The sequence below is a fragment of the Melanotaenia boesemani genome, chromosome 5 (genome assembly GCF_017639745.1).
Source record: "Melanotaenia boesemani isolate fMelBoe1 chromosome 5, fMelBoe1.pri, whole genome shotgun sequence".
Classification (NCBI taxonomy): Eukaryota; Metazoa; Chordata; class Actinopteri; order Atheriniformes; family Melanotaeniidae; genus Melanotaenia; species Melanotaenia boesemani.
Window position 1 is genome coordinate 12,553,349 of NC_055686.1, and position 15,204 is coordinate 12,568,552.

A 15,204-nucleotide genomic window follows, 5' to 3' on the forward strand; every position below is an offset into this window, starting at 1 on the left:
ATTAAAGTAAATCACTGTTTCGTTGGTTTACATCATCCCCATCATCACTTACTCTTTTCCCTATAGCTCCCCTTCCATCATCATCCTGCTTGTCCAATTCTTTTTAATCTGCTCCACCCAAACCAAAGACAATGAACTCTCACAACAGTCATCTTCCTCCCTCTTCTTTCTTCTCTTCTACCACATTTATTTCCCAATGAACCTCTTGTCTTTTCATGCTTAATGACACTGGATTAAAGGCATGCGATTGCTTTCATAAACCTTCTCCTCCCCCTTTCAGCTCATTTTAATTGCTTTCAAGACCAGCATCTGCGGTATGCCCATAACTTACAAAACCAAAATGGACTAAACTCCATGCAAGAAGTCACGACCTTTTCCACCAGCAATCCAATTACACATTGTCCAGTCCCGAAATTGTTGCGAGACCTTTTGGTTTTATTTATGAAAGCAAAATGAATCCTAAGATTTTGCTTTGGTCTGTTAACATATTTTAGTTTCTTTTGTGTTTGCATCAAATTTTGTCACAGGCAAACACAATAGAAGTTAATTGCCCAAGATGTCTAGTATAGGGAAGGGATTTCTTTTGTGTGTATGTGAAGAATAATTATAAGACAAATCATGATGTCTTTCCCACTCCATAGGTGTATTTTATCTAGGCCTAAGTTTGACAAAGACTGGTCTTGTTTGGAGAAAAACTCAGAACTGCTAGATGCTAATTCTTTGTTTTCCTTTGCATAATGAAGTTTTTGTAATTTTTGTAATTTTATAAAATTTCAACATCAAATGGAGCAAATAAAAAATAATCTTCAAGAAGATGAATCAAAAGTGAAAATGAAAAGTTTAGTATTAGTAAAGATAGATCAAAGTAAATCATCTTTTTTTCTACAATTTTGTCTTTATTTATGATGTAAATGTGCAGTTTATAATTAAATTTCTGATATTCTTTAACACAATGTGCTTATTTTATGCTTTGTTATTACTTTTGAAGAAAAGGAAAGAGAAAATAGAACAGTAACCAGTTAGCTAGCAATAAACTAGCATCTTCTGGTGTGTTTCATGGTTAGCTTACTAGCTATTACACTGAAACAGAATATACATGTATGTGTGTGTGTGTGTCTTTACCTTTTTATTGGTTTTTCTGCTATGACAGACTAGGTTAAAATCTTGTCAATTACCCTGGCAAATATGTAACTCATCCTTTTACTGCACAACAAGCTAACAAGCTAACTAGCTTTTGGTAGGCATATTCCATGTGGTCCTGTCAAAAGTTTACATAGAATTTAATTATAAAAAAATCACTTTCTTATAATATAAGAACTTGAATGAGTACACAAGTAAAATAATATTTTACTTGTGTACTCATTCATTAACTTTAGTTTGTTTGTACATAAATGTGTTACACAAGACTCCGGGGAGACAATGCAGGTTAACGATACTTTATTGATGATCTTGTACTCAGAGGAAGGATCATACTAGTACCAGAACAGGAGAAGGCAACGAGGGTTGAGGAAGTCAGGAACAGAGAGGGGGTGAGTCCTTGATGTGTAGGTTAAGGTCCGACAGGGAATGACTGTGGTGCTGGTGTATATAAGGACTGGGGAACAAAGGAAGACAGGTGTGGCAGGTTGACTAGATTACTGATGAGTGGATCAGGAACAGGTGTGGAGGATCAGGGGAGTGCTGGAGGAGTGGCTGAGTGACTGTAACAAATAATTAGTTATTCAGATAACATTACATAAAATAGCCTATTTAAAAGATTATTTGAGACTAATGGTACTTTTTTTAGATTTTGAAATCTCTCAAAAAAAAAAAAAAATCTTTAATTTATTTTATTTTTTTTTGCAGACAGCACAGAGCCCAATATAATAATAATAAGTGAGAACAGGTTGTTATCAATTGGTCCCACTAAGTTTAGTGTCTTCCTCACAGAGTATGTTTCTATGTTCTTCAAAGGGACTCACTAATGCATTAAGATAGTTTCTAAACAGAAACAGAACAGATTATAGAGGATAAAATATTTTACAGATTATACTTATGTATCCATCTCCCAGTTATACAGTGGTTTTATCAGCCTGGCATTAAACCATCTGTTTCTTTGCCCTTTTAGCTTCTCTATTGTCTTGTCTTTGTGAAATGGACTGAATCTATGTGTGTGTGCTCTTTTATGGCTCCATATCCAGACTCGCGTACTCAGATGTGTGCACGACTGACGTAAAATAAACATCACTAATGAAAACAAATGAACCATTTTGTACTTTTGACACATAGACGTCCCTGCCCAGATATAACAAGAACACAGACGCTGTTTAATGCCAGTGACTGTGCACTTCAAGTGCATGTGTTTGTGTTTGTGTGTGTGTGTGTATGTGTGTGCAAGCACCTTTTGGCTTCATTTTAAATCCAATACAAGTGGAACTACGTAGCTAACACTCATCTATGGTGCCACATCAATCAATATTTGTATGTTGTATTGGAAACCTCACAAAGATGGTTAGAAATAAAGATGAGTTTAAACAAAACACAAACAAAAGCAGCTAATTTTGGGCATCACTTTGTGAATAAACTACACATTTATTATATTACCAAATACATATTTATTGCGCAAATTTTTGTCTATTACATTTGCATGTCATCAGTCCAAAAAGAAATGGCTAGTTCTGAATAAATTCTGCCACTCACTCCTCTTCCTCAGGTTTACGACCAGATGTTGGAAAAAGCAGAGGATTTTGAAGGCCTATCTGATTTCTGCCAAACATTCAAACTGTACAGAGGAAAGACTCAGGATGAAGGAGATGACCCGTCCGTGGTGGGAGAGTTCAAGGTAAAGTAGAACTTGTAGCATCACAAAATGTCACATAACTGCACGAAACTTCAATAAAGTCAGTTTTACCCAACAGTTGTCACACAAACAATGTTTTCTATGACATGAGAGTCACATATGTACTTCTGGGCCCAAAATATCAGGTCACATACAACATTTCAAGATGTGTTTACATGTCACATACAAACACAGCATATTTAAGCTCACGCTAGCATGCTTATCTCAGCTAGCATGTATCATCCTAGCTTATAGGCTACATCATATGTTAATCAGGTAACCCAGGGCGACTTCAGGTTACAGAATTTCCCAACATTTTTCATCCCATCAGCATCTGTTTACAAAGTATTATAAAAAAATTTACAAGATGTCAAAAACCATCTCATATCATTGATGTGAGGTTGAGCCCAGCTTAGCTCATCATTTCTTTTATTGTATCATATCTTTGACCCCACAACACCTTCTTCTGCGTTAATCAGGGTATGTTTAAGATCTACCCCCTGCCCGAGGACCCATCAGCCCCTGCTCCAACCAGACAGTTCAAAAAGCTTCCTCCCAATGGGATCGAGGAGTGTTTGGTCCGAGTCTATATCATTCAGGCTCAAGGACTGCAGCCCAAAGACGCCAATGGAAAGGTATACGAGGGTAACAATAACAAATAAATTAAGGGAAATTAGTATTAAAACTCATCAATCTAATGACAAGAAACTTCTCATGTCTCCTCACGTCACCAGTGTTTGGGTAAACAAAATAGCTCTTTAATGGGCCACATAGATGACTTTTAATCACTTGTTAGGACTTAAAATGTATGCCTGTGCAATCTGTCTAGTCCAGTAGGGATGATGGCATGAATATTGTACAATATGGAAATGCTGATGGTCTGTTAGACAGAGAATATCAGCGAGGCAGATCACCAGATATACTGAATAATTGATGATAAGCTGGGTGGCTAAGAGCTCTAACTAAGATATATCTATCTAAGATATAAGATCTAACATCCTTAATCTGCTACAACTTCATGGCGACAAAAATGTTAATCAAACTGATTCGTATCTAAAAATTGATGGATCATGATGGGTTTTGGAGAAAAAAATTAGGTAATGTTAAATTTCTTCTTTTCTTTTTAGTGTGACCCTTATGTGAAGATATCTCTGGGAAAAAAGTCCATCAATGACCATGAAAATTACATCCCCTGTACACTGGATCCTGTCTTTGGAAAGTATGTACACTAATGTCTCGTTGCACTCTTTGTAATTGTTAAGAAAAATCTAGCCATCCCCTGGCGATATGTACAATCCAGACCTCAACAACCAGATAAGAGTCTGCTCAGGCTTTTTTTTTTTTTTTAACTTTACTTAAAAAGTTTCTAATTATCCCTTTACTTATCCTCTATCCTCGTCTTTTGTTTTCTGTCTTTCTTTTACATTCGTCATCTTTTTCTGTGCCAGAAACCAGGATGACTTACATGGACAGAAACTTGGATACAGTCTCGGCTTACTGCAAAGTGTGTAATGTTACGTTACTGATAGAAGTCTGCAAGGCTCAGTCTGCAAGTTCAGAGAACGTGTCTGTGTTATACTTCATTTAGTAGGCTGAGGAAGTTAGAGACTGAACCTGGCAGCCTTCAGACTAAAGGTTGACCACTCTAAAACATAACTCGTAATTTAAAACAAATCAATATCATTCAGATTATCAAAAAGAAAAAAAAAAAAAAATGAGACACTGAATGTGCAGTTTTGGATCAAGCTGGTTTACTGAATTTACTGCGTCTACAGTTTAGTGTTAAATGGTGGGTGGGTTTTCTCTGTCCAGCCCAAACACATTACTCAAGTTAAAATAAAGGCAAGGCAAGTTTATTTGTATAGCACATTTCATGTAAAAGACTATTTAAGTTGCTTTAAATGAAACATTAAAAGCATTGCAAAGGGGTGCAGGAAGCATTAAAAAAGTACATTAAAAACAAATTTTATAAAAAAAATAAAAGGAATTAAATAAAAACAGAAGAAGCTAAAATAAAATAGATAAAATGCAAAAAAAAAAAATCTAAGGAATTAACAGTAGGGTTGATAACAGGCAGCAAATAGAAAAATTTTTTAACCCTGATTTAAAATAGCTGTGTTTCAGCAGACCTGCAGTTTTCTGGGAGTTTGTTCCACATGTGAGGAGCATAAAAGTTTCACAACAAAATACCTGCAATATGAAAACATCTTTTCCATAAACATATCAGAGGACTGTAGTCTGCATTCATTGCATCCCACTCTGCAGGCTGGCACATTTATCTCCTGTCCTTTGAAATAATTTGTGATATCTTTCTCTTTAATGTTTCCTCCATCTTGTTTTTTGTTTTCAAGCCAGTAGGGGTCACTACATACAAACCAATCACAGGACAGAGTAGAAGTAGAAGTGGAGGCTTCAACTGCAGACTGTAAATGATTTTCTAAACAATCACTGCACATGCAGGTCTAACTGAAAAGTTTTCATTTGGTGTAGTTTTGACATATTTTTATACACAAAGAGTGGATGTCTTTACTAATGTTTTTTGTTTGTTTTTGTACAAAATAGCACAACGACAGAGGAAAAACGCAAGTTTTCTTTCTCAGGGAGATTTCATCTGACTTTCGATACAAAATACTAATGACATAGAAAAGAATAAACATGGAATCTATATATAATCATTATAGATAAATGTCTTCTAAATTAAACTATATTTAGTTCAATAGTGTTTGTACTTTTATATATTTAGGAGTTTATAGGAGATTAAATATCAATTTTCAATGCAAAAAATGTATATCTCACAAAAACAGCATCATACAATGTTAGAAAGTCACACCATGTCTTTTGTATTGTGTCATGTTTTGTCAGGTCAGAACAACTAGCATCACAAAATGTGCTTCCAGTTTGTTTTCCACTCCTGCGTGGGATGTTTTCTTTGCTCTGTAGTCACATGACCCTTCAGGCAGCAGGTTTCAGACTCTACAGACAGCTGCCAATGTTTGTCTTCAGGATGTTCGAGCTCACTTGTTCCCTCCCTCTGGAGAAAGACCTTCGGGTGATGCTGTATGACCATGACATGCTCACCAAAGACGAGAAGATTGGAGAAACCGTTATTGACCTGGAGAACCGCTTCCTGTCTAAATATGGAGCCATGTGTGGTCTGCCGCAGTCCTACTGTGTGTGAGTAGGCTCACCTACCTTAGTTAATATGTGATTATTATAAGAAAAGCCAAACAGATTTAAAAAGTATCACCTTATTTAGGATTAAACACAGTTTTCTCTCTTTGCTCCGTCTTCCCTCTTCATATCAGATCTGGGATAAACCAGTGGCGAGACCAGCTGACACCAAGGCAGCTGCTGGGCAGATTGTGTGAGCGTCGAAACCTGCAGAAACCTCTGTATGAAGACGACTCAGTCCGCTTCAGAGGACAGCGATACACGGCTGCAGACCTCGGTGAGTGAAGAACATTAATAAATCACGTAAATAAATTAATGTTATACTGAATCCAGAGAGGCGAGTGTGCAGAGGTACGATGACTTTGGTTTGCATCACCCTGGAAGCAGATGTTGGAGAACCGGATGATATTTTCCTGTAGCTTTATAAGCAATTGTTTTAGCTTTTTAATTTAGCTATCACTTATTTTTTAATAAATCCCTTTCTATCACATCATGTCCTCACACAAAAAACTGGGTTTGCCCTTTTCACAAGCATATGCAACTCCTCCACTGTCTTAGATGACTTGTTTAATGAGGGGTACAAGTATTGGATGGCACAAAGTAGAATTGGAGGCAAGCCTTTGCATGAACATAGAGGCTCATCTGGAATGTCTTTTGATTTGGTGGGTTGGGGGAAGAAGACAAAAGCCCCTTTCATGTTTGGCTGTAGCTGCTCAGCATCCATGAACCATGCAGAGTTTGAGCATCAGGGGAGTTGTCAATTCAAAATACACATTAAAATATTTGCTGATCATCATTTTGACCTCAAATCAGCAATATTACACTGTTTAACCTTTGTTTCAGGTTAAAAAAAATTGCATCACAAAGAGATTACAAACATCCAAACAGTGGTGTCTGTTCTTGGCCATTTTTCAAGATTTTGATTCTTTTCTCAATATTATGCTCTGGAGGTGTTAAAAGGTGTTAAAAACCCCCAAATCTTTGCAGTTTTCTGCTCAGAATTTTAGTGATTTTCTTGCTGATCGACAATTCTCTGACCCAAGACCGGTCATTGCTTGGAGAGATCAGGCCTTTTGGGGATACTCCTTTTATACCCAGTTATGGCACCCTAACCTGTCACCAGTTAATCACCAGTTACGTTTTAACCATTGTTTCAGTGTGCAGAAATCATGTCACATAGATTAAAAATGCAGCTTGCACATTAAGAAGATGATTGATAATGATGATGTTTTACTTTTAATTTAAATAAAATGCATAAAGCTGATTTTAAGAGTATGTGGATTGGACTTACTTCGAACAGATGCCATCAGATTTGTATCTGGGTAAGTTTAAAGGCTAGATCAACACCTGGAACTTTAGCTGGACCTACAACTGTCCTGCTAATTTAGGGGAGTTATGTTGCACTATCGGGGGGTTTTCTCAGCAGAACATTGTGTTGTAAAAGATGAGCAGAGTTACTCACTTTACCCTGGTTTTAATGTTATGGTAGATCTTCCATCTCTGTCTGGATTGATGCCTATTCTCTTACCCTCCATCAGCCCTTCTTTCAATAAAAAAGAGTTTAATAAAAGCAAAATGTGCACAGATTTATTTATTATCCACATATGAGTGTACAGCACTTCTTAATATAATTTAACAGCAAATAAATCACTCTACACTGTGCTCCCAATCCACCCATTTCTTTCCTCTTTTTTTTTCTTTAAGCTTTTCTTCCTTGTTCTTCTCCTCATTTTACCTAACCCCTCTCTTTCTTTGTTTATTCCTCTACTTTCTCCATTAAATGTTCTCTTGTTCATGGTGTCCCTCCATCCTTTTACTCTGTGTTTTATTAGAAATAATTTCCTTTTCACTTTGGCCTCATGTCTCATTATCTACTTTGTTGTCTCCTTTTATACTTCCTCATCCCATCCAGTCTTCCCAGTTTTTCTTACCCTTCTGTCACTCTCACTTTTCCATGTTTCACCAGCCTCTTATTCTCATTACTCTAATTTTCCTGACATTTTTCTTCCATGCATTTCTGTAAATGTCTCATGTGTACAAATGTGAACTGGGCAGCCTGTTGTTCTAGTGTCTTTATAAAAACACAGCCTCAGCTGGACAAACCACCTGTTAGGGTCTAGTGTCGGGGAAAAGTGAGTGAAGAAGGCGGTTCTTGTAAAGTTGACTGAGACTTTATGTAATTTGCTCTGTGTGCTAAATAATGGAGAGTGGCCTCGGTTTGCGCGCCCCCTCCTCATGATGAAGTCATGTTGTTGGGATTTACATGATCCCAGTGCTGATATTGTGAACTGCAGCAGATTTATGAAAAGCTTAGCTCACTTTACTCTTGTCACCTCACGTTAACATATTTGCAGTTAATTAAATTTCCACAAATTTCTGCACACTTGAAGTGGTCGCCTTTAGCCATTTTGTCAGGTTGACAGTGCAGCTTTAAATGCATCCTCCCTGGATATGCTTCTGGTTACCTCATTCCTACTCCTTTTTAGCCTCTTTCTTCTTCTTTCATCTCTCTTCTTTTTATTATCTCCTCTGTTTTAATCATAAGTAGTCTTCTCTTCTTTCTCCCCTCATTTTCTTTTCTTTCTTTTTCTTTCCCTCTATTGTCTTCCTTTCATGCAGAAACAACCACACCAGGAACTTCTCTGTTATTTCATTTCCTTGAAATAACAAGGCTTGTTTTGCTGTGAAATCAGATTAATAAGTCTGTGTCTATTTTAGTATTTACTTAAATACTTATTGTAGCTGTTTTTTTTAGATGAATGCATGTCCGTTCATGCTGAATACACGGTATCAACTACTCTGTGTACTGGAAAATTTGTCACTTTGATGGAGCTAGAGAAACATGCAACATAAGATCATGTCTAGAGAACTCAGTGGCATCTTTAGCTGATATATGGCTTCCTTCTTGTGTGAAACTGTTTCAGGTTACATGTATTGATCCAGCAGTAGACTTTGTTGAGTGAAAATTGTTTTACCCTGGAGCTCATATGGCTATATTGATTATAGTGGCGTAATGTTTTTTTTCATGCACAAAAAAAAAAAAAAAAAAAAAAAAAAAAAAAGATGTCACAAAGTGCTCACAAACATCTAACAGTGGTGTCTGTTCTTGGCCATTTTTCAAGATTTTTATTCTTTTCTCATTATTATGCTCTGGAGGTGTTAAAAGACCTGAATTCTTTGCAGTTTTCGGCTCAGAATTTTAGTGATTTTCTTGCTGATCAAAATTCTCTGACCCAAGACTGGCCATTGCTTGGAGAGATCAGGCCTTTTGTGGATACTCCTTTTATACCCAGTTATGGCACCCTAACCTTTCACCAGTTAATCTTCTTATTGTAGTGTTTTGTCTAAGTCTGTAATTAAGTTTTTCTGTCACTTTTTTGAGTGTGTTGCTTTTATCAAAGTCTAGATGTGTGACATTTCTTTTTAGATACAATAGAACAGTTTGGTATATATAAACTTAGCCACTTCTCTTCTGTGCTTTCAACCATCATTGACTGTCATTGACTCCCCTCTCTCCCCATTTCCCACTGCTCTTTGATTCTTCGTCTCCCTATCTTCCTCTGCTCTGTTCTTTCACTCCTCCTGTCCCCTCTTGCCCTTTTCCTCACTTCTCCCACTCACTTTCTTTCCCCATCACTTACCTTCTTACCCTCTTAGCAGAGGAGGGAGAGATGGGGAGGAAACCACGGGACCACCTGAGGAGAGGAGCCATCAGATAAATATTCAAGATTCATTTTCACCCCAGCACACACACAAACCGAGCCCACACATATGTTCCACGACTGCTGCGATGCAAGGTCATGGTTGTCGTTTTGGTGATTTATGGTACAGTTGTGTGTGTATGTGTGTGTGTGTGTGTGCATGCCAACATCAACACAGCGGTCGTCTCTCTGTTAGCAAGGAGCACCGCCACGTTCTCTTTCCATAGTTGCCGCGGTTACCATGTGTCAGCTTGCTGCCTGTCAGACATGGTTGCTAACTGGATAAAAGGCCGCGTTCCTCTTCTCCTCCTCTTTGTTTTTCTTCCCCGTTCTTTCTCTTTATCCCTTTGTTTTACTGTTTTATTCTTCTGGCTTGTTTGTCTCTCCCCCTTCTTCCGTCCATCTTTTATTCATCCTCCATCTCCTTCATCTGTATCTGTTCTCTTTATAACTATTCTCTCCTTTTTTAAACTTGTCCATCTTTCTTGTTTTGACTCATCCTCCCCTTTGACTCCTTCTTTTCTTTGATTATTTTTCCCCTTCTTACCTTCTTTTATTTCTTGCTCTTCACCATCACATTCTTTCCCTCTTTTCCACTTTGTCTTCTCTTCTTTTCCCTAATCTCTACTTCCTCTCTTCTCGCAGCCGAGGCGACTTTAACCTCAGAATCATAAACTTTTGACGTGAGCTTGATATTTTAATTTTTCTTGGAAGCAGCAGAGACTTTCCTCTTTCAGTTATGATGCAAAGACCAAAAAACGGCTAAGAGTATATTTATGTGAGTGTTTGTGTGTGTTTGTGATTAATGAATCTGCTCTCCTCCCAGTCCACCCAGTACTCTGGATTTCCATTCTCCGCTTGCAAGTTTTAACAACCTTTTAAAGACTGCCATGGCCTACATTTAAACTCCAAATTGTGTGTGTTTGTGTGTTTTCAGAGGACAAAAATGAATCTAAACGTCACCTCGGTCCACTTAAAGAGAGATTGGCCCTTCACATCTTAAGGAAGCAGGGTCTGGTACCTGAACATGTTGAAACCAGACCACTATACAGCCCACTGCAACCTGACATAGAGCAGGTAATACACACGCACACACACACACACACCCACACGCCTTTCTTGTTGTTGAATAAGTGTTCTTTCATTTCTGTTATTTGATTGTTGTTTCTGCTTCCAGGGGCGTCTGATGATGTGGGTGGACATGTTCCCCAAATCTCTGGGACCACCTGGACCCCCGTTCAATGTCACACCACGCAAGGCAAAAAAGTAGGAACATGATTCTCACAAACACACTCTAAGCGCACGGTCCATGTCCAATCAGTCAATAACTCAATTAATCAGTAAATCAATGAACCAGCTTGCTCCATTAAGAAGTGGGTAAGAAAATCAATCAAATGGCCAGTTGGTCAACCAGTTAGGAGGTAAGTTGATCTATAGTAACTCAGTCGGTTAGATGTCGTCATTTAGTCCAGATGTCTGACCACTGAGCCCGTTAGCATGACCATAACAATCTGATCACTGATAGGAATTATATCATTCTGACAATCGGATCTGATGGATCTTCATGTACTTCTGAAATGCAATATTTAAAAAAAAATCTACATTTTCCAGTTTATTTTCTGATTTCTTTCGTAGTTTGTACTGTACATATGTAGTGATGCAATTTCCTGTAATTTTAAAAACATCCAGTGTTTGTTGAACATGGCGCGACCCACAGTCTTAGTATTAACTGTGCTAATGTGGGAGCTAATAAGCCTGAAAAATAAGCTAGACGTGAGGAATCTAGGTGTGTTAATCTGATTTCTCATGATCACATAACTGTCATCTGATAAAGCATATCAGACTATACTGTCTACATGATCACTTGTATCACATTTGATCACATTTAGTATCTCCAGAAATCAGATAATCATCAGATTTTTGGCGTGCATGTAAACAGGCTCACTGATTCAGTCATTCAGTCAGATACTCAGCTAATTAATCAAATACACCAGGACCTCGTTAAGTCATTAATTTTGCAATCAGTGAGTTGATCAGTCTGTCAGTTTTCTTTTAATAAATGATTCATTATGTCACCCAGCTGACTAAGCTAAGATATTAATGAAATGATATATCAGTAAATTCAAACCCGTCAATCTCTGAGGTAATCGGGTTTGTTTCTGTTCAGGTTTTTTCTGCGTTGCATCATCTGGAACACCAGTGATGTCATCCTGGATGATGTCAGCATCAGCGGGGAAAAGATGAGCGACATCTATGTTAAAGGGTAAGAGAAGGAAAGAGTTTCATTTCACTGCTGTTATTCTTTTGTTCTGCTTCATGTACCAATCGATCATTTATCGTGTTTAGAATAACAAGACGTGCTTGTGTCCCACAGCTGGCTCGATGGGCATGAACACAACAAACAGAAGACAGACGTCCACTACCGCTCTCTGGGCGGCGAGGGCAACTTCAACTACAGATTACTGTTTCCCTTCCACTATTTACCTGCAGAGCAGCTGTGTGTTGTCGACAGGAAGGTAACAAGCCCTCACCTGCCATAAACATGTTCCCAGCATCTCTGCACAGATATAACACAAACTCAGTCATTTAAACCTAATATCTGCCTAGTATCACCAGTTATGGATTTGAGAGTTGCAGCAAAAATATCAGATGCAACACACAGCTGAGTCCCACCAAGAGGTTTGTTGAGGAGGAATTTCCAGGCTGAGGCCCTCCCTGCAGCTCTCCTGCCTCCTAACTAATCTACTGTGGCCTGCAATTAACAAAAATAATGATGTGACATTTTCACAAGAAGGAGTAGATGCTGCTGAATCTCTGAGACTCAACAAAAACATGCAATGAGGAGCTAAAATAACATCGCACTGAAAAGTGGAATAACAACTCGGCTGTCATTTGCTTTTCTTGGTCCGAGTCCAAGCCTCTTTAGCTGCTCGCAGCCGACATGTTTTACGACAGCGTTCGCTCGCTCGCACCAGCATCTTCAATCAGTGAGCAGCTGAAAAGACAAGGGGGAGTTTTAAATGAAAAACGCTGCTGGGTGTAGAGCTTTGAGTCCAAAACAGACCTGGAGCCAGAAATGGAGTATATGAAGCCAGAAACCTTAGCGGTGGAGTCGCGGGGGCTGATCAACGGTGCTATCACCGCTCCGCTGCTGCAGTGTAAGATGGCCAGGCTGGTGTGTGGGGGCATTATTAGCTCATAAATGAGTTAAACTTCAAATCTAAACTTTAAAATCAGCATTTAAAGTCTCAGATATGGCTTTAATCATTATTGTTTATTAATCAGATCAATTAGTGGAGAGTGGAAAATGTACCGTTAACAATCCCTCAAAAACTCTGAACCAAAACACAAAAATACTCAGTTTAACTTCAAATATAAAAAAGAAAAGCTGCTAATGACTCAAGTAGCTTAAAATATTGTATGTTTTTTATTAGAAGAGAAGTAAAACTGATCAACATGAACTAATTCTGTCCACCAGCCATGACTGGAAAAGATGCTTCAGAACTCTGGCCATGCCAACTCTTCTTATTTAGTTATATTTAGATAAAGGACTCTTTATATATAACAAATGTTTCCCAATGAAAACCATCAAGCACATCAAGTGAAATTAGAATTAATGATTCACATGTATTCATTCTGTTTGAAGCTTATTTGTATGTAACATGTGAGAAACACGTCTAAAAAGAAAAAAAAGTGAAAAAAAATTCTGCTTGTGTACAACTACTGTTTATGTTTCAGGTTGATAGTAATATCACTGTCATCCTCATGAATTACATCCTGCTTCTACTCTGAGTATTTGCAAAGTCTTATTAAATCTTTATCAAATCCTGCATTAGCTGTATCCTTCCCTCTGTGCACAGCACAGCTATCTGAAAACGTGCTGTGCAGCTTGAGAGCAGAGGGTTAAGTTGGGCTTTTTCTCTGCCTGATAACAGAGTGGAGAGTGAAACAAAGCAGTTACACTGAAAGCCATAAAAACGTTACACCGAGCTGAAAGATGCTAAAATGCACTGTAGACCTAAGCTGACTTTTTCAGAAGCGCACATGGTCATTAGATTAGTCTCTAATGTACACTTAACTACTTTATTTAGTACATTTCTACAGACTGAGCCTGGCTTCCTTCACACACATACAGACGCTTGGTCAGGATTTCATGAAACTCCAACTCAGTACCTTTTAGTACAATTTGTTAATGTCCAGGGTTAAAATAGACAATTTACCTTTAATATTCCAAAACAAATAGTATTAAAACTTCTTAATTTGATCTTAAGAAAGATAATAATGAACCATATAACCATTTAAAGCAACAACACATAAAATTTTTAACCACAAAACGCTGTGATTCTGACTTGTTTTTGATGGCACACTGACATTGATTATGTACATTCCTGCAGCCTTCATTGCCCTGCTCCATCCCGAGGCTGAGAAACTGCACATCACAACTATGTGTTCCAGCCCGGAGCATCACATGCCAGCTGCAGTTTGTTTTTATAGTACCACGTCACACTCCAGCAACTAGATATCAACATACTGACTGTTTCTTATGCACTGTGGCTGATTCAGCAAAGAAACTCAAGAAGATATTACTGGGGGAAGTGAGGAAAAGAGAAAGTGACAGTGCAAGATATAAGACAAAAGTCAACATCGAAATGACTTTTACTGACTGGAAAGAGCTCAGAGAAGAGACAGGAAGCAAGACGAATGCCAGATTAGCCATCGTTAAGGTGGATTCTGAGCTACTTTATTGTCCACATGGAAAAAACAAATAATTAATTTTTTATTTGTGTTTTGTTCAGTTAAATGGGGCAATAAAATATATTTTATTTTTTCACAGATTTTTCACATTCATACCTAAATAGACTGAGGTAGAGATATAGTATTTAGAATCAATGAATCAGTCTTTATTACATAGCACTTTTCATACATTGATTAGTTCAAATTTCAGTACAAAACATAACAAAACAAAGCCCAACCCACCCACACACAACAGAAGAGGGGCCACAAACCAGTCATAAAAATGATATGGCCTAAAGAAAAAAGTTCAAACCAAACAATAACAACAGAACATTCATAACAAAGCCGGTTAACAAGTGCAAAGTTGATAGAAGATGAATAAAAGATAATAAAGAAAATAGAAAGAAAATAAATAAACACCAAATTAAAGAAAATTAAATAAAAATCACACTGAAAAGGTGTGTTTTTAGTCTGGATTTAGAAAACACCAATGCTCGCTAAGAAAATTCGATATAATAATTAAAATGGACTTTATTGAACGCCTGCACAGAACATTAAAGTGTTCAAATATATGCAGTGCAGCTCATTGTATAATATCTTTGATAGCTGATGCTCTTACTGAAATATAATAATGATTTTTGTTGTTAGTATTATTATAAGTAGTGGTGGTAGTAGTACTGACTGTTCGTTAGATAAAACCATTGTAGTCATGCATTTCTTTAGCTGCCAAAATATAACAATTTCAAATGAGACATATTTGTTAGATGTAATAAAATGTTC

General features: G+C 37.5%; 1 protein-coding gene across 8 annotated transcripts in view; it reads left to right on the forward strand.

Moving 5' to 3' along the window:
- dysf (dysferlin, limb girdle muscular dystrophy 2B (autosomal recessive)) overlaps positions 1 to 15,204 on the forward strand; it is a 104,362-nt gene that overhangs the window by 76,800 nt on the left and 12,358 nt on the right. For all 8 annotated transcript variants that reach the window (XM_041984990.1, XM_041984991.1, XM_041984992.1 and 5 more), the window contains 9 exons: positions 2,693 to 2,821; positions 3,298 to 3,453; positions 3,946 to 4,037; positions 5,822 to 5,992; positions 6,124 to 6,266; positions 10,628 to 10,767; positions 10,868 to 10,956; positions 11,858 to 11,953; positions 12,065 to 12,206. In XM_041984990.1, the coding sequence (XP_041840924.1) occupies positions 2,693 to 2,821; positions 3,298 to 3,453; positions 3,946 to 4,037; positions 5,822 to 5,992; positions 6,124 to 6,266; positions 10,628 to 10,767; positions 10,868 to 10,956; positions 11,858 to 11,953; positions 12,065 to 12,206 (1,158 nt within the window). The remainder of the gene's footprint in view (positions 1 to 2,692; positions 2,822 to 3,297; positions 3,454 to 3,945; positions 4,038 to 5,821; positions 5,993 to 6,123; positions 6,267 to 10,627; positions 10,768 to 10,867; positions 10,957 to 11,857; positions 11,954 to 12,064; positions 12,207 to 15,204) is intronic.